General features: G+C 32.2%; 2 protein-coding genes across 5 annotated transcripts in view; one reads left to right on the forward strand and one right to left on the reverse strand.

Annotated features, from left to right (window-relative positions):
- Positions 1 to 214: 214 nt before the first annotated feature.
- Positions 215 to 4929, reverse strand: LOC125073194 (nucleolar protein 12). The gene is made up of 6 exons (XM_047683918.1): positions 3551 to 4929; positions 2937 to 3066; positions 1901 to 2114; positions 1396 to 1658; positions 632 to 736; positions 215 to 366 (listed from the first exon to the last, which is right to left on the reverse strand). Exons 1-6 carry the CDS (start codon positions 4843 to 4845, stop codon positions 301 to 303), a joined length of 2073 nt encoding a protein of 690 aa, XP_047539874.1. The 5' UTR covers positions 4846 to 4929; the 3' UTR covers positions 215 to 300.
- A 317-nt stretch (positions 4930 to 5246) lies between these two features.
- LOC125073018 (methyl-CpG-binding domain-containing protein 10-like) overlaps positions 5247 to 24169 on the forward strand; it is a 29274-nt gene continuing 10351 nt past the window's right edge. For all 4 annotated transcript variants that reach the window (XM_047683681.1, XM_047683682.1, XM_047683683.1 and 1 more), the window contains exon 1: positions 5247 to 5409. The gene's annotated coding sequence lies outside the window, so the exon portion shown is untranslated. The remainder of the gene's footprint in view (positions 5410 to 24169) is intronic.

Here is a 24169-nt window from a genome sequence, read left to right on the forward strand (position 1 = left end):
TGTATGGGACTGAGGGGTTTGATAGTACTGTTTACGTACACTCCACTGCACGAATATACAATATTTCTCTGCCGTTTGCTGATATATTAGACTTCACATATAAATGGTATATGTCATGTGGTAAAATAGTGTTAGAGCTCTTTATTTAAATTCTAAAATATGCAAATTAACTAAATCAGATAAAATAAAATAATGTAAAGAAAAACGAATTACAGTCAAATTAACAAGTTTATTATGATAAAATATTAGCATAAAAATAACTTACAATACGTATCAATTATCACACAAATGTAGATAAAACTACTTTTTTGTTAATATTTCACTCAAAGCTTTCTTCTTCTTCAATCCCTTGTTGAATTTTTGTTTCTGAAAGAATTGACGTTTAATAATTAAACAAATATTATTAAATAACATAAGAGATTTTACAGATTGTGAATTGAAATCGGAATAGTACCGGAATTTTCTTTTTACTTGTTGGGAAGTGAACAATTTGGATGTATGTGATGGACATATTCACCAAAGTGGGTCGATGTGCTCTGGAGGGGAGTTATATGGTGGAATAAGGTGATATTAAGGGAGCCTTTGCCTGGCAATGTGGTATAATACCATACAATTTTACAGAAATTCTTACCTTTTTCTTTTCTGCTGTAATTCCAACAAACTCCTTCCTCGTTTTCTTCTCTTTATAAGGCTGGTTCATGTTCTGGCGCTTATTCGGCGGTCCATCGTTACCATCCTAAAAATTAAAAAAATATTTGTGTAAGTAATAAAAAAAAAAATATTTTTTATTTTGTATATATGTAAATCTTTAGTGTCACAAACAGTAATATATAAGGTAACATAATGAACAACCATACAAGTAATCGTGTAATTATAATTATAATAATAAATAATGGACAACATCACATACATTACTCTGATCCCAATGTAAGTAGCTAAAGCACTTATGTTATGGAAAATCAGAAGTAACGACGGTACCACAAACACCCAGACTCAAGACAACATAGAAATTAATGAACTTTTTCTACATCCACTCGGCCGGGAATCGAACCCTGGACCTCAGAGTAGCGTACCCATGAAAACCGGTGTACACACTACTACATGTATATTAAAGCATCGGTCTACAAATGCAGCCTTGCGGGACTCCTAAATTTACTTAAGCTCAAATACAACTGCCACACTGATGTCTGATTACTTATATGAATTAAAAGATTTATGCACTTTCTTAATATTAAACTCAATTTACTGCGCTGTGTTATATGCAAAAATTTTGTAACAAGCAATCAAAAGCCTTAAATAAGTCACAATGTTTTAATATTATATTTTTATACTTTTTTTTTTACTTAATTAGATACTAGAAAACTCATTGAATAAAAGACTTAAAACTTTGTTTACCTGATGTCTCCTTTTGTTCATTACTCGTCTATATGCACCGCCATTCTTTTCATCACTTTGTTTGTCAGGGAACCTGCCTCTCCCAAATTGATTTCCAGGAGGTTGACTTTGGATTCGTCTGTCAGGTTTCCCTGTCTTCCTCTGTTCAGCTTGAGTGCATCTCTTCACTCTCATAATTCTATTTTTTATTGTAAGATCCTCATCTGTAAGCGCAAGTGCTAATTCTACGCCGTCTTTCGATGAGAAATTTATGTAACCAAAACCTGTAATAAAAAAAGAACAACATTTTTATTTATACACCTTTTACTAGCATCCTGTTACAGGCAGCGTCTTTAAAGTATTCCTTTAAAATATAATCTAATTGAAGAGTATTTTTTTGATAATCAAAAACACCTCTAAGCTCGCTACAATGACATCTAGCAAGATTCTTAGTTAACTTGCAGTTGAAAGCATTAAGTTAGCTCTATGCCTCACTTAGTGGTACTGATATAATTATTTTGTTTACCTTTTCCAGCATTTGTTTTCTTGTCTCTAATGATCCTGACTGATTCTATCTCACCGCACTTTTCAAATGTTGCTCTAAGTGTTTCATCTTCCAATGCAAATGGTATGTTACCAACAAACACTGAACATTTGGGATCATGAGCTGCCCCCGTCGTATCACTACGAGACACACGAAGGTGATGCTCATTGAGCACGGTATTATTAGCTGCTAGTGCCTGAAATTAATAATTTAAACATAAAATCCAGATACAATTCGCATATAACAATATTTCCGGGTCATGATTATAGAAGAAAAATTTAGTAATCAGGTCTCAGAATTAAAGAGGATTAATAAATAATAATTTTATCTGATTATTTGTGTATAAAATTATAAAAAAACACATTTAGTATTTTATTGATCAATTAAGTTAATTATTACTTTACATGATTATATTATATACTCTATCCCAACCATAACAGGAAAAAAGCTAATAATAACATTTGACAGCAAATTGACGCGACATTATTGGTCATAGAGCTTAATTAATCTATGATATTCACTACAAAAAACAACAGTAATTTGGAAGACAAATTAAACTCGAAGTAAGTTAAGTGTAATAGTGTTGTATTATTAATAAAATATGTAAATCTAAGGTTCATTTATCTTTTTTCCTACTTCTATTGGAATAGACTATACATTTCTTTAGCTTCCTTCGCTTCTTATAATACAAACCATTAATTACACAACAGAGATAATTATGGTCTTTCAAATTTTAAATGATATAATATAATCATTACAAATTATATTTAATTTTATTTATAAAGCCAAAATAACATTTTTAGACAGTAATTTTAACAACAAAGCTTGTATTTAAAACTACATATCTGCCCATCCTGACTTTATGTGGGAAAAATTCATACAAAGTTTTTATCCCATACCCCTGATAATCAAATCTTAGTTGATTTATTTCTAGACTCAATAGTTTTGACTGTGCATTGATAATTATAAAAGACATATAATTTTATAAGTATAGATGTTGGAAAACAACTATTCTTACCTTGTCAACGGAAGCGGTATCAGCATATTTCACATATACATTCACTGTACTCCTGTCAGGGTGCAGTTCGTTTTTGATCACAGCCATTTTGGGTGTCACTCTTGCGTCTTTAACTGGTACCGTGCGAATTCTGAAATTCATTTATATATATAAGAAAGGTAAATAAAGAAGTGGGAACATCACACTTTACAAATACAACTATAGAAGCAGTGTTGCAATTGGAAATGCATACAATTTGCTGGGAATTGGTAGAGAATTAAACATTTAAATCAAAGATCAAAAATGTCACATCCAAAGGTAGAAAGGTTCGACAACTTGTATTAGTGTGATATTTTTATACAGGGGACAATCCAACAAATGTATTCCAAGGTAACTATAGAGCTATACTACTATACAGCTACTGACACCTTTTATTCTGGAACTTTTGAGGAGTACCTCATAATAATAAAAATTACCTGGATTAGACAGGGGCGGGATTATTGCAGGTTTGTATGTACTATATCTTGAATAAAATATTTATCCATGTCTTTCGAGCTTAGACTAGCTAACATCAAGTGAACCATTTACCAGTTCTCATTACATAAGAATTATATATGAATAATGATTACATATACCTGACTGTTTCTATCTGACCATACTGACTGAAGATTTTCTTGATTTCCTTCTTACATTTACTACTGAAGGGAACATTGCCTACAAAAATTGTCCTCTTGATTTCTTCTTCTGTGATTACTTCTTTTTTATTTTCCACCTTTTTAGGCTTTACAGGCTTTTCTGCTTCATCCTCTGAACTATCTTCCGCGGGAGCTGTCTCAAGGGCTTTTTTATTGATTTCCTCATTCTCTGATTCTATTTCATTATCCGATTCGTGTTCTGAATCAGAATCTTTATTAGTAACTGCATTTGAGTTAATATTTACATTTTCAGATTCTATGTTTGTGTCATCTGATTTCTTATTTTTATTTTTTTTATTTTTCTTCTTAGGGCTTTGTGATTCTAATGCATTTGTCACATCTTTTGATTCTAGTTTATCTTGTATGGCTTCTGCATTAGTATCTTTATCAGAAACTGCATTTAAGTTAATATTTTTAGATTCAACATTGGTGCCATTTGATTTTTTGTTTTTATTTTTTCTATTTTTCTTTTTTGGGCTTTTTGATTCTAATGGATTTGTCACTTCAGTTACTGCTGGATCTAGAGGGAGTTTATTCTTTTTCTTCTTTCTGCTTTTCTGTTTTTCATCTTGGGGAGTGTTTGCATCAGGTACTTTCTCAATTTCTTCTTCTGCTACAGAGTTGGATTTTTTCTTTTTCTTAGTAGGACTCTCATTTTGAGTGACTTCTGTATTTTTTGTTAGATTTTCTTCATCATTATTTTTTATTACGTTTTCGTCAATCGGTAACAAACATTGAGATTCTACCATTGAGTTGCGCTGTTTTTTCTTTTTTTTGGGTGTGATTTCATTTGTATTGGCATTGCTTTCGGTTTGATCCACTTTCATTTTTTTCTTCAATGAAGGTGATCGAAGATTTTCTTGCTCACTATCCGGTGATTTAGGGCTTAACATAACTTGATCTACTGTACAATTAGCCTCTAACTCTTCTTTAAGATGTTTTTTCACTTTATCAGCCTTAGGGCTTGTCAAACTTATGTTACCGTCATCTTCTTTAGTAACATCCAAATCTGGATTCTGGAATATTCTTTTGGGTGATTTTTTTACTATAGCCTTTTTCTTTTGCATCGACGGTGATAGAAATATCGACCTATCTTCCACAAATTCACTCTTTGGTGTCACATTGGGCGAAGGTTGATGTTTCATAGGTGTACCGGCTTTTTTTAACTTCTTGGGGCGATTTGGTGTTACATTACCTGAAATCAAGGCAGCGACACTGCCTACTACGTAATCCATATTATTTCAACTATATTTGAAAATACCTTTTGTCAACTTGATAACAAACCCACATGGTATTTTTGACTTAAAACCAATGTGATCATAAATTGACAAGTCGTTTTTTTAAAACAGAGATTATTAATCTGAATTCCGTCAATTTTGTCCATATTGCCATTATTTATAGCAAAGTAAAAATAAAAAACAAAATTTGTATTAATTTTATTTAAATATGAGCAATACATGTCATATTAAAGTATTTTTTGTAATACTTTAATTAGCTCATTAACATTTATCTAAAGTATAATTTTATTATTTTGAAATATGTAAATAAATTAATGTTACATAAGCATTTGAAATAAATTTAGTGTAAGTAAATATTTTGCAATAACCTTTACCACTAGTAACGACTAACGTAGCAACTGGCAACACTGACACAACACAATTTCGTTTGTGCCGCTGATATATGATGAATAGTAACGACGCTTTCAAGTTAATCATTTATTTTATTTGATATTTTCACGTATAACTTAGTGATAGTTAAGTGATAAAAATAATTTAGTGTGGATTGCTTACGGGCTACGTGTAAGTACATTGTTATACCTATTAAATATATTAAAAATATTTTTACTACCGCGCCATGTTATGCCGCCCGCCATTCTTTCAATTTATTTTTTGTGTCTAATTCCTTCTTTATTAACTCTTTTCTTGTTCAAATATAACATATTATATTTAGTATTAAACATATCCTAATTGTATTGTTTATAATAACATAATCAAAATAAGTATTTTAACAGTTATTACAGTTAAGGTTAGAAAAATAATTACGCGCTTGAATCAAAAGAAATATATTTTTTAACATGAAAATTAATTTTATTTATAATTATTATTATAGTAATAGCTATTAAAAGTGATATACATTACGCTATTCTCGTATTAAAAATCTTAAAACTCGTTTATGAGAAATCTAATTTCAACAAAAAAAAAACGAGGAAGTGTTCTACTATGTTTTATAACCGTGACCTTAGTTAGACAAGTAGTAATATTATACGAAATACGTGTATAACGTTATCACATACGCGATAGTTTTACCATATAATTATATTTTGCAATAGATTTTTGAGTTTTAAATTTCGTAGTTTATTTACAAAACAATATATGATCAAACACTCCAGATAAGATCTATCAAGTATCAATGTTATTCGTTATTGTGTATTTTACTATTTTTATCATCACTGTTATTGTTTTAATTATGAACACTATTGATAAGGTTTTATTTATAAAATATTTTAATTGTAATACAATCAAAGGTAAAAATTTTATGACTTGTTTTTATTAAATAACAATTATGCCCTGAAAATTTTTACATACAAATGAACCAAAGTTAAGTATGAATTAAAGATCTATAATAGCAATTAAGGGAAGACAGAAATAGAATCACCGTATATTGTGGTTCGAATGAAGTCTATTCGTTTTAATCTAATTTTCCTTATTTAAGTTGATCAATAATAAAAAACAATTAAAATGAAGTTAAATATTCATAAGCAGTTCAAAGACCTTAAACCAATTAATTCTAAATGATCAATATAGGTAGGGTTAATTTATCTTAAGTTGGCAAGTTATAACAGAGTTGTTACACTCGGAAATATTATATTTTAATTAATCTCACTTTTATTTAAATTTTGAAAGTATATATTACTAGGTAGGTACCTCATCACATTTGCTATTGCCAAACAGCAATTAATAGGACTGTTATGTTCCTGTATAAATGATAAATGAGCCAATGTAACTAATGTACTTATAAGGGACCTAATATATTAGTTAAGCTTGGTGACCCATTTAAATCAAAATAAATTTTATTCGAATAGGCTTTTGTGAGCACATATGATTCGTCATTTTACATAATAAAATTAAAATTAAAGCGACCTAGTTCATAATGTAGATTCTACAGAGAATAGAGTTTATTCTCTGTAGAATCTACATTATTTATTATTTATTAGTTTCACTTCTCCGACAATGATAAAATATTACTTATCAAATGATTACTCAATGGAATTGATGAAAATTTATGATAAAAAAGTAAATTTTCTAAACTAAGCTTTCAATTGATTGTGTATTCCATTGATTCAAAACTCTATTTTCCAATTTAAATAAATTGTAAGTCAAGTAAATATATTAGTGAGATAAATATTTATTTATTTCTCAAGTAACTAAAGCTATATGACTAAAGAAGTTCTTTAATTAAATTGTGCATGAATATAAATATTTTATATATAAAACAATTAATTTTCAAAAGGTCAATATACCAAAAATTACTCTAATGATTAGATTTATACACATTATCAAACTATTAAAAGTTTTTATTGAAAATTATATTCGGAGAAAAGTTTTTTGTTGTTTTTATTATAATTAAAATAATTAATTAGTTAATGACCTAATCTCATATTCGTATAATTGATAAATAGTATTGGAGCCTTATCCAATAATGCCTTATGAAATAGGATTCAAGTATTTTTCCAGGAGTGAGACGTTTGTACGAGTTACATGCAATTATAACTTCATCTCTATAATGTATAAAATGTATAAAATATACTGAAAATAAAGTAAATAAAAAGTTTGTAAAAAAGTAAATCAAGAAATTAATTGAGTTACTTATATCAGAATCAGCAATTATTTACCTAGTTCAACATTTTATACTTATAGTTTTTTAGTTAGTGTAAATGCAGAGATAATATTGAAGAGGTTTTTTTTATTTTATAAAATTATATATCAAAAATTTTAATATGGTATTTTCATTTTTTGTTATGCATATATGTGAAACTAGTTACACTCAAGTTGCTAGCAGATTTAGGGAGTTTAGGGGTTGGTTGCAACTGATGTAGGCATAAAAAGTAGGTTTCGAGTGCAAGTGTTTTTCATACCAAATTTCATTCAATTTGGTTCAGTGGTTCTGTGGAAGAGCATCAGATAGACAGACAGAGATGTTTTCGCATTTATAACATTAGTACAGATTATAAATTGTCAAGTAGTATACGAATGAAGCAATAGCTTTGAAGGAATCACGGCTATTAACACATGACAACTGATGCGTGGAAGTCATTCAAGTGTGTCCGACTGATAACCGAAATATATGAATATGAACTTAAAAAAATTTCATAATAATTTTATGTTTAGAAAACGATTTTCATTAAATGTTATTTATGTGAGTGTTGTGAGGATAATATATTTATTTTTTTCGATATGAGTAAAACTATTTTTTTTTTATTTTGATAGTCAATAATAGTAATCTATATGGTTATTAATTTTCTATTTTAATAATTATCTGTCATTTTCTTCATTTATTATTGTATGTTTATTCAGTGTTTTTTTTTTTTTATTTAAAATGAGCTTAAGTTTGATTTGTCCATAGTTTGAGTACACTCAATAGACTAGTCATTGTGGCAACCGAGGGCTTCACGCTCCGTAATTTTTGTTTTATAATTTAGTTGGTCCTGTTTTTTTTTATTTCTTTGAAGTCGTTAACTCAGTGGCTAGCTAGAATGAAATGTATTATTTAAATACATTTTATCTATAAATGTTTGGAAGTGGTGCTTTAATCTGTCTACCTTCTTTGTGGTTTGAATCTTGATTATTTTCCTTTTATTGTAGATTGGAATTAAGGAACACGCTGTTAGTGTTACTGATCTTGGTCAGTATAATTATTGACGTGCTTGATTATTATATTTTCTTTCCTCTGACTTAAGCATACCTGGACGAAACCCTACAATCTCTTAGCGACATAGTATTCTTGTACATCTTCCTTTTTATCAGTTATACTTCTTTTGGCGCGCTATGAAAAAATATATATGATTTTTATGATACGCGCGCACGGGGTGACTAAATCGCCAATTAAGTGTCAAGTCCATTAGTGGATTATTATTATTTTATCATAAAGAAGCGGAAATTCTCACGCGCGTTACACGTACTTTTTTAGTTTTATTGGAATACAATCAACAGTATTTGTGTAGTAGCTTCGTAACTCCTCTGTTATTCTTGACGTTGAAAAATTCAACTAAATTACTAAAAAGAACAAGTCAAGTCACATTCTTTAAATATCCTTGATATGAGGTTATATGTCACTAAACTGGTCGTATGCGATTCAATTTATTTATTCGGGAAATAGTTACAAAATTCGTAAACATTTTACACGGACAGGAGAAAATGCGTATTAATTAAAAATTAAAACAAATAGAAATAGAAATAAAAATAAGACTAAGGATAGTAAGTATTGACTTACTATGAGTGGAGACAATATTATCAATTTGATTGTTTATGTGTAGGGGGTATTCCCCGGAACTAATGATCAAATTCTATAGAGCATTATTTATATTGATATCACTTTTTTATGTAATTAATTGCTGCCATGCGTAGCCGGGGCGGGTCGCTGGTCCGACATATATACAAGTGTTCCGTGATCTTGAACCCGAATACTTCGCGTTTTACTACTTCGTGTAAGGTTTAGCCGAACCTGCGGATTTACCGCGCAAACCGTCAACCTCCATCTTAACCCCTCGAGGTGTAAATAAAAAAAAGTAACCTGTGTCCCGGTACTCAAACTACCTCCATACCAAATTTCAACTAAATCGGCTTAACGTTTTAAGCGTGATGAGGTAACGGACAGAGTTACTTTCGCATTTGTAATATTAGTAAAGATTAGAACTTGCAAATTTCAAATAACAATTTGTAAAGATATTCGCATAGTAACTAGGTGTTCGATGTGTCCTATTCAGTGTTTCTTGAACCTAGGTTTCTAAGGGTCAAGCGAGATATCTTAACGAGATTTGCCTTGCAAATACGATACTTGTGAAACATTCGTATGTTAAGTAAAACGTGTTATAAGACAAATATTGAGATGTCTGACTGTAAAATAACCGTTTAGTTGAATTATGAGGTTTTGTAAGCACTAGTTTGAAATAGATAATGCTCGTGACACACACGTTGATTCAAATACGTGTTATATAATAAATAGGTAATTAGTTTATGTAATTTAATGTTATCAATATAAATAAAACGTGTGCAACTCCTGCACGTTCATTCGAGTTAAAATATCTACCACTAAATACTTAGAAGTACTACATTGCTTAATTATTTTTTTTCAAGATACAGCGTTGTATATTACTAACGTTTGATACCAAAATAAGTCTTACATAAGAAAACAAAGTTTCCACTGTTACATTAAAACATGTAGTGAATCTAATGAGTACAAGTATTCAACAGATAATCAAATTATGTATGTATAAAATTAGGTTTTTTTCAAAGTATAACAAAACAGTGTATGTAGTACTTTTAATATAAGTGCTAGATATTTTTGAAGATAATATAAACTGAAAAACATACAGGGTCTATAACACTCAGCGAACACCCATCCCTCAAATACGGTCGAAGCCGCCATTAAAAACTGGTTTTAAAATAAATCGCTTCGCTGTTTAGCTTCCATCATTAAGACAAAATTATTTTATTGAGCTCGTCTATTTACTATTAATGTTAGGTTTATGTAATTATTTATCTTTATGGCTGTCTCATGATAAAAAAATCATAGTGGTATTTGTTTCATATTTCTGCTGTTTTAAGATTTTCTATACTGTTTTTATTAAAAAAAAAAAACTTTATATTTAATACTGTTACGTGACGATTCAAAAGTGTTTTTATGAGCCTTCTCGAATAAAGAAAAAATACGGCCCTGTATATATTATGTACACGGGAATTAACGTCGGTGTAACTAAAATTTGCATTATAATCGTTGTTAAACATGTGAGTACTAAACAAGTTTGACCGCAGAAGATTACAAAACAATTTGCTAAATATTTTAAGCATTGTATTAAAATCTCGCTTTGAGTGATAACTTTTTAAGAAATTTGATTAAATACATGCTTTATGTTATCTTGTTAACATAGATACAGGTGATACATGTATGGATTAGTTTCGCACTAGTTCGTAGTACAATCTGACCTCCCTAAACAATCGATACATATCTGGAACGACTTGCCTTAACACGTGTGTTTAATTTGTGTGTATTAGCCGAATTTCATATGAAAGCAATACCTTGTGCCTTAAGATTCACTTCATAATAGTCTATTTGGTCTAGATTTTCATTCGAGTAACCATTTCTATGACATTAGTGTGAGTGTGTGACTCACGTATCACGCATACATGCAAATGTTTTACTAAAGCCCGCTAAAGTAAGTACCGCTCATTCATTAGATATTCTACGCCAAACAGTAATAATTAGTGTTGTGTTCCGATTTTAGGGGTGAGTGAGCCCGTGTATCTACATCTACAAGCGATGTAACATCTTAGTTGAACAAGATTGGAGCATTGGCAATATAAGAATGGTGACCACTCACCATCAGGCGACACATTTGCCCGTCCGTCTGCCTATTTAATATAAACATATAACTTTTTTTATAAGGCCTAGGTTAATAGGTTAATTCGTCGAAAACAATTTACCTACTTTAATTTTGATTACGTTTTTAATTTTTTTTTTATACATCCATAGCGCCGCTCTCTAACCGGCCAGAAACTTATTTCAAAAGAAATTCTTTGATGATTCTTAACAATTTTCTGCACATCTACGAATAGAGCTCTTCAAAATTAGTCTATAACCGATATTTTTATATGCAGCTATCGCCCTCATAATCACTGGGACAACAATCGGCTCTCGCTATTAATATTAATGATTTATTTAGGCTGGTGGCGCATTGGTGTTGTAAGGTATGTTTGATATTTCCTACAGCACTTATGTCTATGGGCTCACCTTCAGATCGTTGCCCGTCTGCGTACCTATATCATAAAAAAAGTCGAAGTAGGTAATTCAAGCTTATTTTCCTTAACAACATAAGTGAACTGAGTTTTAAACTTAATATAGTATGTTTGTCGTATCATTATGCTTATGTTTCTGTTAAATATTAATGACCTATTCTGCTAGTAGTTTCAATATTTTCATAGATATGATCCAGTTATAATGTTATCCTTTGGATTAACTTAAATGTTATCGTAGCAAAGTTGTTTGCCTTTGTAATAAGTTTCAATAGTAATCTTGTGTTTGGCTAATGTTGACATAGGATCCGGTAGTTGACTGATTCACTATTTTAAACGTGATGATAGAGATGATAGTCGACGCAACTTGCCGAGGTAGAATGCTGAAGTGTATAGGGCAGGTCGTTCGTAGGACTTACTAGACCCGTTAGGGAGGGAAAGTCCTCGAATAGAGACTACGTAAATAGGATGATAAACTTCTCCATTCAATTCTTCTCCAAACAGATGCTCCCCAACCATTCGGGGTGGCGCAAAAACGAGCTGTTTGTTTTTAAATATAAGATACTAATAAAACAGTATCCTATTGTTATAGCCTTTCATAAGTTCGATGGTGTTTAACTAGCGAACGAACGAACAAATTTTCGTATATCGACTTTAAAAATTAAGAATTGTATATATGTATTTAAATCTTAAAATGAAGCATAAATAGGTCATCCCTTGGGCTATCGCCGATCGATATTAAATAGGAATATTGGAAATAGGGCATTCCGATTATTCGTTTGAACAACAAAAACAATGTTCTGTCCGTATGTATGTATCTATCTGAACTCCTAAACGGTTATGAATTATGACTTTTTTGAGTTTATTTAAACGAGTCTATAATTTATTCAATCTGGACGAAGTCGGGGCTGGTTAACTATATAAGTTTATATGTTTAGAGATAAAACTATGTTGAACTGAGTAGAAGCAATTTTGTGAATATCTTGAAGAGATTTAAGTTACGTGTCAGTGTTATCCTTTAATTTGATATCGTATCAATCATATCGTAGGTATTCAGGTCAAGTAATATTAGCTTTAGAAGGTAATACATAGCAACATGGTATAAAATATTTACATATTTAAACTGAGAGGAAATCAGATATGTTTTTTTTTTAATTTTATACATTTCGTGAGGAAACCTACACCTGTCAGAAGTACTTTCTGCTACATGGGTATCCACCATTGGACCGGCGTGTTGGAATAAGCATCAAATGTTTTTAACAAGAAGTCTTTTATCAAGTAGGCTTTAGTCAATCTCTATATACCTAATACATATATAAAACAAATTTGCTTAATCTGTTATATTATGTACTAAAAACCAGACATCATGGAATTAATAAATAACGTTTAAGACTAATTAAATTACAAGACAAATATAATGTTTACATAATTTTATATTAAATACAAAGAGATGGAAAGGTCGTCTGAAACGATCGTAAGGCTTCGTTCCGAAAAAACAGTTTCTTGTCGATGAGAACTGAGGAAATCATAAAAGCAGATATTAGTTTGTCTTTTTAGTCCGTGTTTAATTGTGATTCAAAATGTGTTGTGCATTGGCAGTTAGTCTTGTTATATCCTGTGCAGTTTTGTAATTGTTCTAAGTCCAATATACTTTTGTTCTAAATTCGACTCTATTGTTTTACACGCTGGGTGCAATGTTGTAACAATTGAAATGATTTGGGTTGTCGATTAGAGCTTTATTCTTGAACTTTTATAAGCAAAGGTCATTCGAATAGACTGTCTTATTTATATCTAACCTGTTATAATATCCAATTGTTTAAATCAAACATTAGCATTAGCAGTTTTTAAATTTTCCCACTGCTGGGCTAAAGGCCTCCTCTCCCTTTGAGAAGAAGGCTTGGAGCATATTCCACCACGCTGCTCCAATGCGGGTTGGCGGAATACACATGTGGCAGAATTTCGTTGAAATTAGACACATGCAGGTTTCCTCACGATGTTTTCTTTCACCGCCGAGCACGAGATGAATTATAAACACAAATTAAGCACATGAAAATTCAATGGTGCCTGCCTGGGTTTGAACCCGAAATCATCGGTTAAGATGCACGCGTTCTAACCACTGGGTCATCTCGGCTCTTAAATAAATCAAACATAATTATAAAAAAAACGACGCGTTGTACTGCATACTGTACAATTTACATGTACTCAATAAATGACACGTGTAAATTTCTTTTTGAGCTAGAAACGTTTCATATTTAACGTTGCATATAGAAATGTCCAACTTCTCACAAAATCCCAACTCCGTCAAATTAGTTCCTTAACATACCTACATTTGTAATTTCATCGTTCTAATGCTATACTGTACTAAATCATTATAGTAATACTTTTATTTATTTAAGCTAGAAACTTAATTTGAATTATATTTATAATTTATTCTAGAAATATAGAATTTAGATATTTATTCAAGAACGAGTTCAACGTTTTGTCTCACATTTCCGAGACTGGCATACATCCAATAATGATCTATTGTTCGACGTGTTACACGTATTAGTGGAGTTCTATGAATTGTATAATGTTAATATTTACACTGTTGTTAAAATAAAAATAAAAAGTAATTATATTATTATGCTTAACTAAAGCGTGTTTTTTTTTTCTTAAATATAATATTTACTAAGCAAATCTAGCTTAGTAACTTGTGGTCGAAGTGGTGTATCATCATCACAGATGAAAAAATAAGGTAAAATAAATTGTTAGTATCATTCATATATTTATTCCTATATGTGTTAAGTAATATTGTCACACATATAATGTATAACATACAATAAAACAAATGACCCCATCATATTGGTTACTAAAGCGGCAACAACCGCAACAACACAACTGCAACTACAGTCAGCCGGATTCCATAGATTGGAACGAAAAAGGCCAAGTTTGTTAAAAGATAAGTTAAAAGTCAAACTCAGAGAATTCTCCTTAATGTCCAAAATTTTACCATTATAGCAGCGATATAATTAACGAAAAAGTGCACGAAATCGAACATTTTCCTTTATTACGTTGACTATCTAATATGTCTATACTAATATTATGGGAAAGTAACTCTGTCTGTCTGTCTATCTGTCGCTCTTTCACGGCCAAACCACTGAATTTGATGCAATTTAGTACGAAGCAAGCTTGAACTCCCAGAAAGGGCTTAGATTTTTTTATGAGTAACACCAAAAGACCAACAGTTTCTCATAAACTACACGAGGACTGTGCAATACATATGTTCTTGGGGGAAAAAATAGTTACTTCCGCAGCGTATCAACAAATGTACCTTTTCTTGTCCAGGGTAAATATCTGGACACCCCTGAACTACACCATTAAAATTAATTATAAGCTGGCATGTATGTTGATAGAATAAAGTTAAGTGAGCTAAGAACACAGGCTTCAACATTATGTGAAATTTTTTAAAGGTTTTCTTCAAATAAAAAGTGCCTTAGAACTTTTCCACTTTCGAAATGCAAATTAAATACAAGTCGTCGCTACAGAACCAGACTGGTCTTAGTTGATACAACCGGCGGGGGCATTAGTAACATTCGTTCTTTGGATTTTATTAGACTTTAATTTAGATTACGCGTCTTGTATTGGATTTTAGTTTCGATAATTCAAATTTTCAAAACGCTTTCGTATGTCGCAATAGTAAATAAATGATATCGACTTTCGTTATCTTTAAGTGTTGTTTAGGCGATTGGTTTAAGAATGCTGTTTTAATTATTATTTTATAATACACGGGTGGACGGCCAAATTCGAAAGCTTTAGTTGGCCCAGTGGTTAAAACGCGTACATCTTAACCGATGATTGCGGATTCAAACCGAGGTCCGCGTTGAATTTTAATGTGCTTAATTTGTGTTTATAATTCATCTCGTGCTCGGCGGTGAAGGAAAACATTGTGAGGACCCTGCACGTGTCTTATTCAACGAAATTCTGCCATATGTGAATCCATCAACCCGCATTCGAGCAGCGTGGTGGAATATGCCTCTAACCTTCTCCTCGAAAGGGAGAGGAGGCCTTAGCTCAGTAGTGAAAAATTTACAGGCTGTACATGTTGTGTTGATAGAATTTGTAATGAGTAATTGCTACCTACCCAGACGGGTTTGCTCAAAGCCCTATCACAAAGAAATGAAAAATAATTATCCAAGAAAGATATAAACAACAAATGTTCATAAGTAAGACCGTCGTATAAATGATTGTAGAGTATTAGTGTGGGTAGTGCCCACACGGTCAGTATGTATATGGGAAGTTGTTTTTTTGCTGAACACCCTTGGGCAGATCTGTTATGTATTGATTGTATTTAAATTGAAATATATTTTCGAATTTGTAACAAGAACTTTATCTAAAGTCATCGGAGATCCATTTCCAATAAAGCCATCTGATCGCTCTGTAAACTGTTCGCAGAGAATAATTTAGCGAAAATCATAGCATCATTTAAAGAGGGGGGGCAATGCAAATTAATTATCGATTTAAATAACAACAGGTGTTTAAGTTGAAATCAATGCTCACACATTCGAAATAAGTATTGCGCAAGGCATAAAGAATTATTATCAGTTTTTTATAACGCGATGAAATTTTTTTAACAGCATAAAGCAGCAATTGCGGTTGATTTGTTGTCATTTATAGAATAGTTTTGCTGTCTGTCTTCGAAACGAAATTTTTACGAAATTTAAATAGGCATTATAATACCATGAACATCCTTCAAACAAAAAACAGGCGAATCATACTATACGCATATTACGGTGTTATACCCGAACATACAAAACAATAAATAAATATTAAATACGGTCAAATTTAGAACAACAGATTCAAATGAAGTAGGTTAAAAACACTAATATCGTTCGACAGAACACGTGACAACCACGCACATAACGTCGAACCGGTCTAATATCCTTGTTTTTTTGTAATACGGCTTCCATCCCAGTCCTCGGCGTTACGTCAAACACTTCCCTCATAAGCTCTTAATCAAAGAACCCAACGTGACATGACAAAAACTGTCGAACTGTCGTCGAATATATACATATGTGATCTTAATCTTAACACTCAATCTATAATCATGAAGTTTTACATCAACATTCTCATGGCTACTGAAAAGATGATACCAAAGACGAGGATACGCGTCCGAAACCGTATTTGGATGCTATTTTTTAATAAAATATTATTTCATAAAGAGCCGTGATGGCCCAGTGGTTAGATGTGAATTTCAACCAATGATTGCGAGATTGAACCCTGGACAAGCACCACTGAATTCATGTGGTTAGTTTGCATTTATAATCCATCTCGTCCTAACTAGTGAAAAACCTCTTTAGAATAAAACTGTTTATTATGTTGTAATAATATAAAAACGGAGTCATAATGGATACTTAATGGTAAATCACTTGAATCTTAATCTAATATTTCAGGTTCGAACTGGTCACCACTGAGTTTTCACGTGAAAAAAATCGTGAGAAAACACGAACGTGTTTAGATTGAATTGAATAACGCGCGTAACCAACCCACTTTGGAGCAGTGTGATAGAATTATCTCCAAAATATCATATTTAGGAAAACCTTTTGTTCATAGCCCAGCTGTAGGTTATGAATTATAAAATCAAGAATCGAAAAGTAGTGTATATTAACTTGTTTATTTGTTAGTGATAAACACGATAAGTACACACCTCAGGTTGAACGGGGCGCTGATAAGGAGAGATAACGCTACTAGTATCATAAATGTTACACGGATCTGTTCTTTATGGTAATGCAATAGGTGTCACATTTGAGTGTATACATATTATGTCATATTCAATTGACCGTAGTAAAGGAATTTAACTTTACGACACGATATAGTAAATTAATCCTGGGTCCAAACGGCTCATCAAAAGTAATTTCTGCTCGAGAAATTCTTTGTGGTTCGTATTGTGACACTCCCGTGTCTCGGAAAGCACGTGACGCGAATCCTGTGCTTGAATTGTTTTCGGTTGTGTCGGATTAAACTGCACATGCGTTGTGTGAATTATAATATGTCTGCGCAGCCTAGCCTACTCCACGAGAGGAGTGAAAACCAATAAATAACATTTGACATCGAATAGACACTGTATCATTGGTCGAGAGCTTCATTGTGGTTTTTTGAATGACGACTAAGTTGGTATCGGAACTTTGGAAGTAAAATAAAAGTGGACGTAAGTAGTTAAGTGGAATAGTCACAGACTATTTGTAGTCTATAGGTAATCTATCAGACTTATTAGCAAAGCGCATGGAATACGTATATGTAAGGTTAGTGGCCCAGTGGTTAGAACGCGTGCATCTTAACCGATGATTTTGGGTTCAAACCCAGGCAGGCACCACGTTAATTTCATGTGCTTAATTTGTGTTTATAATTCATCTCGTGCTCGGCGGTGAAGGAAAACATCGTGAGGAAACCTGCATGTGTCTAATTTCAACGAAATTCTGCCACATGTGTATTCCGCCAACCGGCATTGGAGCAGCGTGGTGGAATATGCTCCAAACCTTCTCCTCAAAAGGGAGAGGAGGCCTTTAGCCCAGCAGTGGGAAAAATTTACAGACTGCTAATGCTAAGGTTAGTCTCAGTGGAGACTCAAATGAGATTTGTCGCCGTCTTCAAAATTATTATCAGAGTTTTATGCAAACTTTCTACGTCTGATGATACCTGTCTAGACGGTTCTGGTACACCATTGCTAGATGTATTTCAACACTTAACAATAAGTTTGGTTAGACAAGTGCAAAGGATACCCCGGTAGATACACATGTTTAAGAATGTTATGATTGTTCTGTTGTTTGTCATTTCAAGTGTTTGAAACATGTGCCTTAAATGTTTGCTTAGATTAAAATGTACAAAAAAAAATAACGGTTTTTTCGGGGTAGACTGTTGCGTAAAGACTTACTATATATAAATCAAGCGAGCCGTATCAGCAGTCAATCGTCTAAATTTTTTACCGCGAAGGCTGCTGAAACTAGTCGCTAATCTATTTACATGGAGGCCCCAGTATAGGTAACCCTAAATAATAATAAAAAAATCGGATACATTGGAATAGTTTATACCAAGTACTACATATTACTTACTTAAATTATACAACTTTGATTTTTATTTAAAAAAAAATAGAAGCACTGTGTTGTTAACACTTTTGAAAAGTCATTTAACAGACTATATTAAGTAAAGCTATCCCGGTTTGGAATGTACATAGATTCTACCGAGAAGAACCGGCATGAAACTTATTAGTTACTCTTTTTCAACATCTAATAAAATAATGTAAAGAATCTAACCAGTCGGTAGCTTTAAGTAACAAAAATTCATACTTAACGTTTCGTATTATTTACTATACATGAGATGTACATTTGAAAGGGTATGTTATATATTCTTTAGAATAAAATAACAATTTTTTTTTTTAATATTTTTTGGCTTATTAAATGTTACAATTAACTTATAAATTCTTAGAGGTACCTACTTCAATGACTCTGGCCTTCAAACTATACAGTCTCCACTCAATCTATCGTGTCTAAATTTACACTTGTGTTAGTGATCACTCACATCTGCTCATAAAGCTAATGACGGCCCTTGCTACTCGTACTCGTGTTTGTGTGTGTGAGTGTATGTCGTGTGGTCTAATGTGTAAGGGACGGTGATAGGTGAATGATTTAATTACTAAGCAAGTTTTTATTCGATTAAAAAAAAAACAAATCGATGTCGATCAAATAAATACGGTTTTCGTGCGAGATGGCGGGTTCTAGGTCTAGGTCCTGACGGTACACAACCTATAACAATGTATACACAATATTTCGTCCTTCGATCATCGTGAAATTTTTAATAAACGTTGACGGAGTACAAAGTTGAAAATAGGATTTAAAACCTGAGTCCAATCCAAATGGGGGCGAAGGTGCGGGCGAACATTAGTAATGAGTAAGTAATAAGAAGGTAAATTGTAAACCGAATACTTTAAAAACTCATAACTCTACGTCCGATTTACTCGTCGATCAAATCGTAAGCGAAATTCTTTTGTAAATATTTTAAAATCAAGCAAAAATTATGTTGCAATACGTAATCAAACTTTATATGTATTTTGATTTCGCAAGCTACTAATATTATGCCTTTTATTATTACGATGTAATTTTTGATATTCATTGTACTTACAACTACCTACATGTACTTTAAATAAAACGATTATATTTAAAACTAAGTACAACTGTTTGTGAATATTGATACAACCGAGAAGAACCGGAAGTAATCAGTTCGTAGTCAACCTTTTCTACAAAAAAAAAATGATTTATTTTTCGTTTTGCATTATTAATCAAACTCAAACTCAAATTCCTTTATTCAATATAGAAGTATTACACTTTCTTATTGATTGTCAAGTTAAACACTACCACCGGTTCGGAAAAAGAAAACACCCTGACCTGAGAAGAACCGGCGAAAGAAACTCAGCGGGACTTTTTTTTTTTTACGTCAAATTAATTATATACATAATTGTATATGAGTAGAAACAGCCAGGAGGCGATCGTTTCATTCCCAAGGTGTGCTATCAAACATAAACTCACTAATTGTATAGTAACCTTTCGCACACAAGCGTTCCTTAACAATTTTTTTAAATTTCGCAACAGAAGCATTTTGAACGCTTTCTGGGATCCTGTTGTAGAAGCGTATACATTGCCCCACAAAAGAGTTACTGACTCTATGCAGTCGAGTAACAGGAGTAACAAGATTGTGTTTGTTCCTTGTACCAACGTTATGAGAATCACATTTTCTCATAAAAACATTAATATTTTTCCGTACATACAAAACATTACAGAATATATATTGAGAAGCAACAGTCAATATCTTAATTTCTTGAAATTTATACCTCAAAGATTCATTATATGTCCTTTTTTATCGTCTATGCAATGTTATATTTGGTTAAAGATATAAGTTAAAGAGTTTATATTAGATTTGTTTGTCAAAACCTAGCTAATACCTGAATTGCGTTAACTTCAACTTTTTAAAACATTTTTTTAATACGACGAATGGGTACAATACAATAAGAAATAAAATATTAAATATGTATACAATCTTGATTTTGGATAGTTTAGACATTGTGGCGTATAAATTTCTAGCTGAATCTGCGACTTTACCCGCGCGAAATTCATAAAATTTTTCCTGTAGCACACAAACCGTTAACCCCAATATCATCACCTCGAGGGTTGAATTAAAAAAAGTATCCTATGTCCAAAATTTCGGGATCGGTTCATCTGTTCAAGGGTCGAGAGGTGACAGACAGAGCTCCTTTTGCATTCGTTTAAATCTTAACTATTACTCTGTACTGAATTATTACTATTGTAATATAATACGTATCCAAAAATACTAGTATTAAGTTATTTTATAAAACAAGTAATCATATTTCTTAGCCCACAAGCAATTTCCTTTAGTGTGTATAAGCGAGTTTGTTCACCCTACGTGTCTATTCGTGTATGACAAAGAGTTATGATATTAATAGACGGTTCATTATTTTTTTAAGTTTCAGCTTTTGCTAAGATAGGTAATTAAATCGTTCTGTAATGGGAAACTTTTCTTTCGACACTTGTTTTTAATTTATTTTTCTGTATTTGCAAGTATGCAAATGATAAGAAATGTTTTCAGTTAAAGTTGAGTATTTTTTTACTTCTATTATTTTCTATATAATTAAAAATGCAATAAAATTAATTAATCTTACATTAATATGAATTTAACATTGGTTTGGTTAAAAAAAACTCGAAACACTTTTGTGTTTTGAGTTTTTTTGTAGCGATGTCTATATTTTATAAGGTCTGTGGAAGTTATTGTTTTTTCAAACTTTGTGTCTTGGTGGGGTTTAATCGTTGTGAGGGATTTTATGTATTACATTTATTTTTTATTTCGTCGAAGGCCATTACGGAATAATGTCTTCGAAGCTAATTGTTTTGAAGGACTGTGAGCGGTTTTTATATAGAATGCGTTTATAAGCACGAAAAAAACGGTGAAATAACTAGCGGTCTATATTAGTCCTTAATCATTAATTATATTTTTTTATTGGCAACACTAAAAATATATTTTTAAGTTCCTCTGGGTAGATACCACCCACTCTTACCAATACCAACTTTGCTAGATGAAAAAAAAATTATGCTTGTTCTAGAATCTAAAAGTTGTAAATATACTTTTATTGTAGACGATTGATGCCGGGACGAGTAGTTAGTCTGTAAGTACGTGAAGGCAAAACAGTTTGGTACCTCTCCTACTCTTTTCACAAATATTTTTTTTGTTTATTTTTTTTCATCTATTAATGAGCTTTAGTGTTTTTTTAAGGCTTGTGTTGGAGGACGAGCATATGGGCGACCTGATGGTTAGTGGTCACCGCCACCCATAGACAATGGCGCTGTAAGCTGCTGCTGCTGCTGCTGCGCCACCAACCCTGGGAACCAAGAAGTTATGTCCCTTTAGTTACACTGGTTCACTCACCCTTCAAACCGGAACACAACTATACTGTAGTATTACTGTTCGGCGGTAGAATGTAGCAATTAACCTGGTGGGTTTGCACAAAGCTCTACCAATATGAACACGTACCCGAAGTGTAGAAGCATACCCTAAAAGGACTCTGTCTAACAGTGACTCATTTACGATTGCTTATAAAGTAAGATATAAGTACTTTGCAGAATTAAAATAGGTATTTTATTTCCTAAGTTACTGAAGTCCGGTCTTAGTTTAATGAATATTAACTATTCGACGCCTACGTCTCCGTTTACTTTGTCCGTGTACGTTCTACAATGTGCAATGTTCATTGTAAATATAATTTTTTATTTCATTTTTATCGCTATGCCGTAACTCGTTCAAACGAAAGTTTATTTTTTTATGTTAATATAAACATGTTTGTTTATTTGGTTCACAGTTTTTTACTAGTTGTTGTGATGCAAAAGTTGAATGTATTGTTTTTGAATTTTTGATGTAGCAAAATACGGCAGACATAGTCGGGATTCTTGATTGATATTGTAAATTCGAATGGAGTTTAATTACTTGCTTGTGACGATAACACGTCTTCATTAGGTACTCAACCTATCATGAACAAATTTATTTTCGTTGACAGGGTACAGTGAGGAACATAGGGTAATATCTTACCCCCCCCCCCCCTCTTTTCCAGTTCTGAATTCAAACTCAAACTCAAATTCCTTTATTCAATATAGAAGTATTACACTTTCTTATTGATTGTCAAGTTAAACACTATCACCGGTTCGGAAAAAAGAAAACACCCTGACCTGAGAAGAACCGGCGAAAGAAACTCAGCGGGACTTTTTTTTTACGTCAAATTAATTATATACATAATTATATATGAGTAGAAACAGCCAGGAGGCGATCGTTTCATTCCCAAGGTGTGCTATCAAACATAAACTCACTAATTGTATAGTAACCTTTCGCACACAAGCGTTCCTTAACAATTTTTTTAAATTTCGCAACAGAAGCATTTTGAACGCTTTCTGGGATCCTGTTGTAGAAGCGTATACATTGCCCCACAAAAGAGTTACTGACTCTATGCAGTCGAGTAACAGGAGTAACAAGATTGTGTTTGTTCCTTGTACCAACGTTATGAGAATCACATTTTCTCATAAAAACATTAATATTTTTTCGTACATATAAAACATTACAGAATATATATTGAGAAGCAACAGTCAATATCTTAATTTCTTTAAATTTATACCTCAAAGATTCCTTGGCTCCCAAGTTGTAGATTGCGCGAATAGCCCTCTTCTGCAGCACAAATATAGTATGGATAGCGGCTGCGTTACCCCAAAGCATAATACCGTACGACATTATACTGTGAAAGTAACTGAAATAAACTAGGCGAGCCGTATCAACATCGGTAAATAATCTAATTTTTTTGACCGCAAATGCCGCAGAACTTAGTCTACCCGCCAATCCGTTTATAGGGGGGAGCCACTGTAATTTGGTATCAAGAGTAAGGCCAAGAAATTCAGTTGTTTCAACTGGATCCATCGATTCCCCATTGATAAGTACATCGGGTTTTACATTTTGCACGTTTGGTGTGCTAAATTTTACGATTTTAGTTTTTTTATTATTCAGCCTAAGATTATTTACGCTAAACCAGTGTACTATATCAGACATAGCATTCTTTACATCGTCATACTGTACCTGTTTCCTATTAATTTTAAAAACCAAAGAGGTATCATCAGCAAACAATACTATATCAATGTTTGTTCCCAACAAGAAAGGGCAAGTCATTAATATATATGAGGAATAGAAAAGGTCCAAGAATTGATCCTTGTGGGACCCCCTTACCAACTAAGACCCCAGGAGACCTTGTCCCTTTAACGTCAACCCTCTAAATTCTATTGTTAAGATAAGAAGTCAGAAGGTCGAGTGCACATTCTCTAATTCCATAGTGATATAGTTTCCTGAACAGAGTTTCATGTTGAACACAATCAAAGGCTTTGGATAAGTCGCAGAAAATCCCTAAGGCATCCTGCGACCTCTCCCAGGCTTCATAGATATTTCTTATTAGTTCGATACCTGCTTCGGTAGTCGAGCGACCCCT

Source organism: Vanessa atalanta, chromosome 23 (assembly GCF_905147765.1).
Source record: "Vanessa atalanta chromosome 23, ilVanAtal1.2, whole genome shotgun sequence".
NCBI classification, from domain to species: domain Eukaryota; kingdom Metazoa; phylum Arthropoda; class Insecta; order Lepidoptera; family Nymphalidae; genus Vanessa; species Vanessa atalanta.

What these genes read in the sequence shown, in the direction of transcription:
- LOC125073194 (XM_047683918.1), bottom strand. Translation starts at nt 4,845, where the DNA reads ATGGATTACGTAGTAGGCAGTGTCGCTGCCTTGATTTCAGGTAATGTA. An exon ending in GAAAACAAATGCTGGAAAAG is followed by an intron (nt 1,659 to 1,900) that starts GTAAACAAAATA and finishes TTTTTATTACAG; the next exon opens with GTTTTGGTTACATAAATTTC. An exon ending in TGAACAAAAGGAGACATCAG is followed by an intron (nt 737 to 1,395) that starts GTAAACAAAGTT and finishes TTTAATTTTTAG; the next exon opens with GATGGTAACGATGGACCGCC.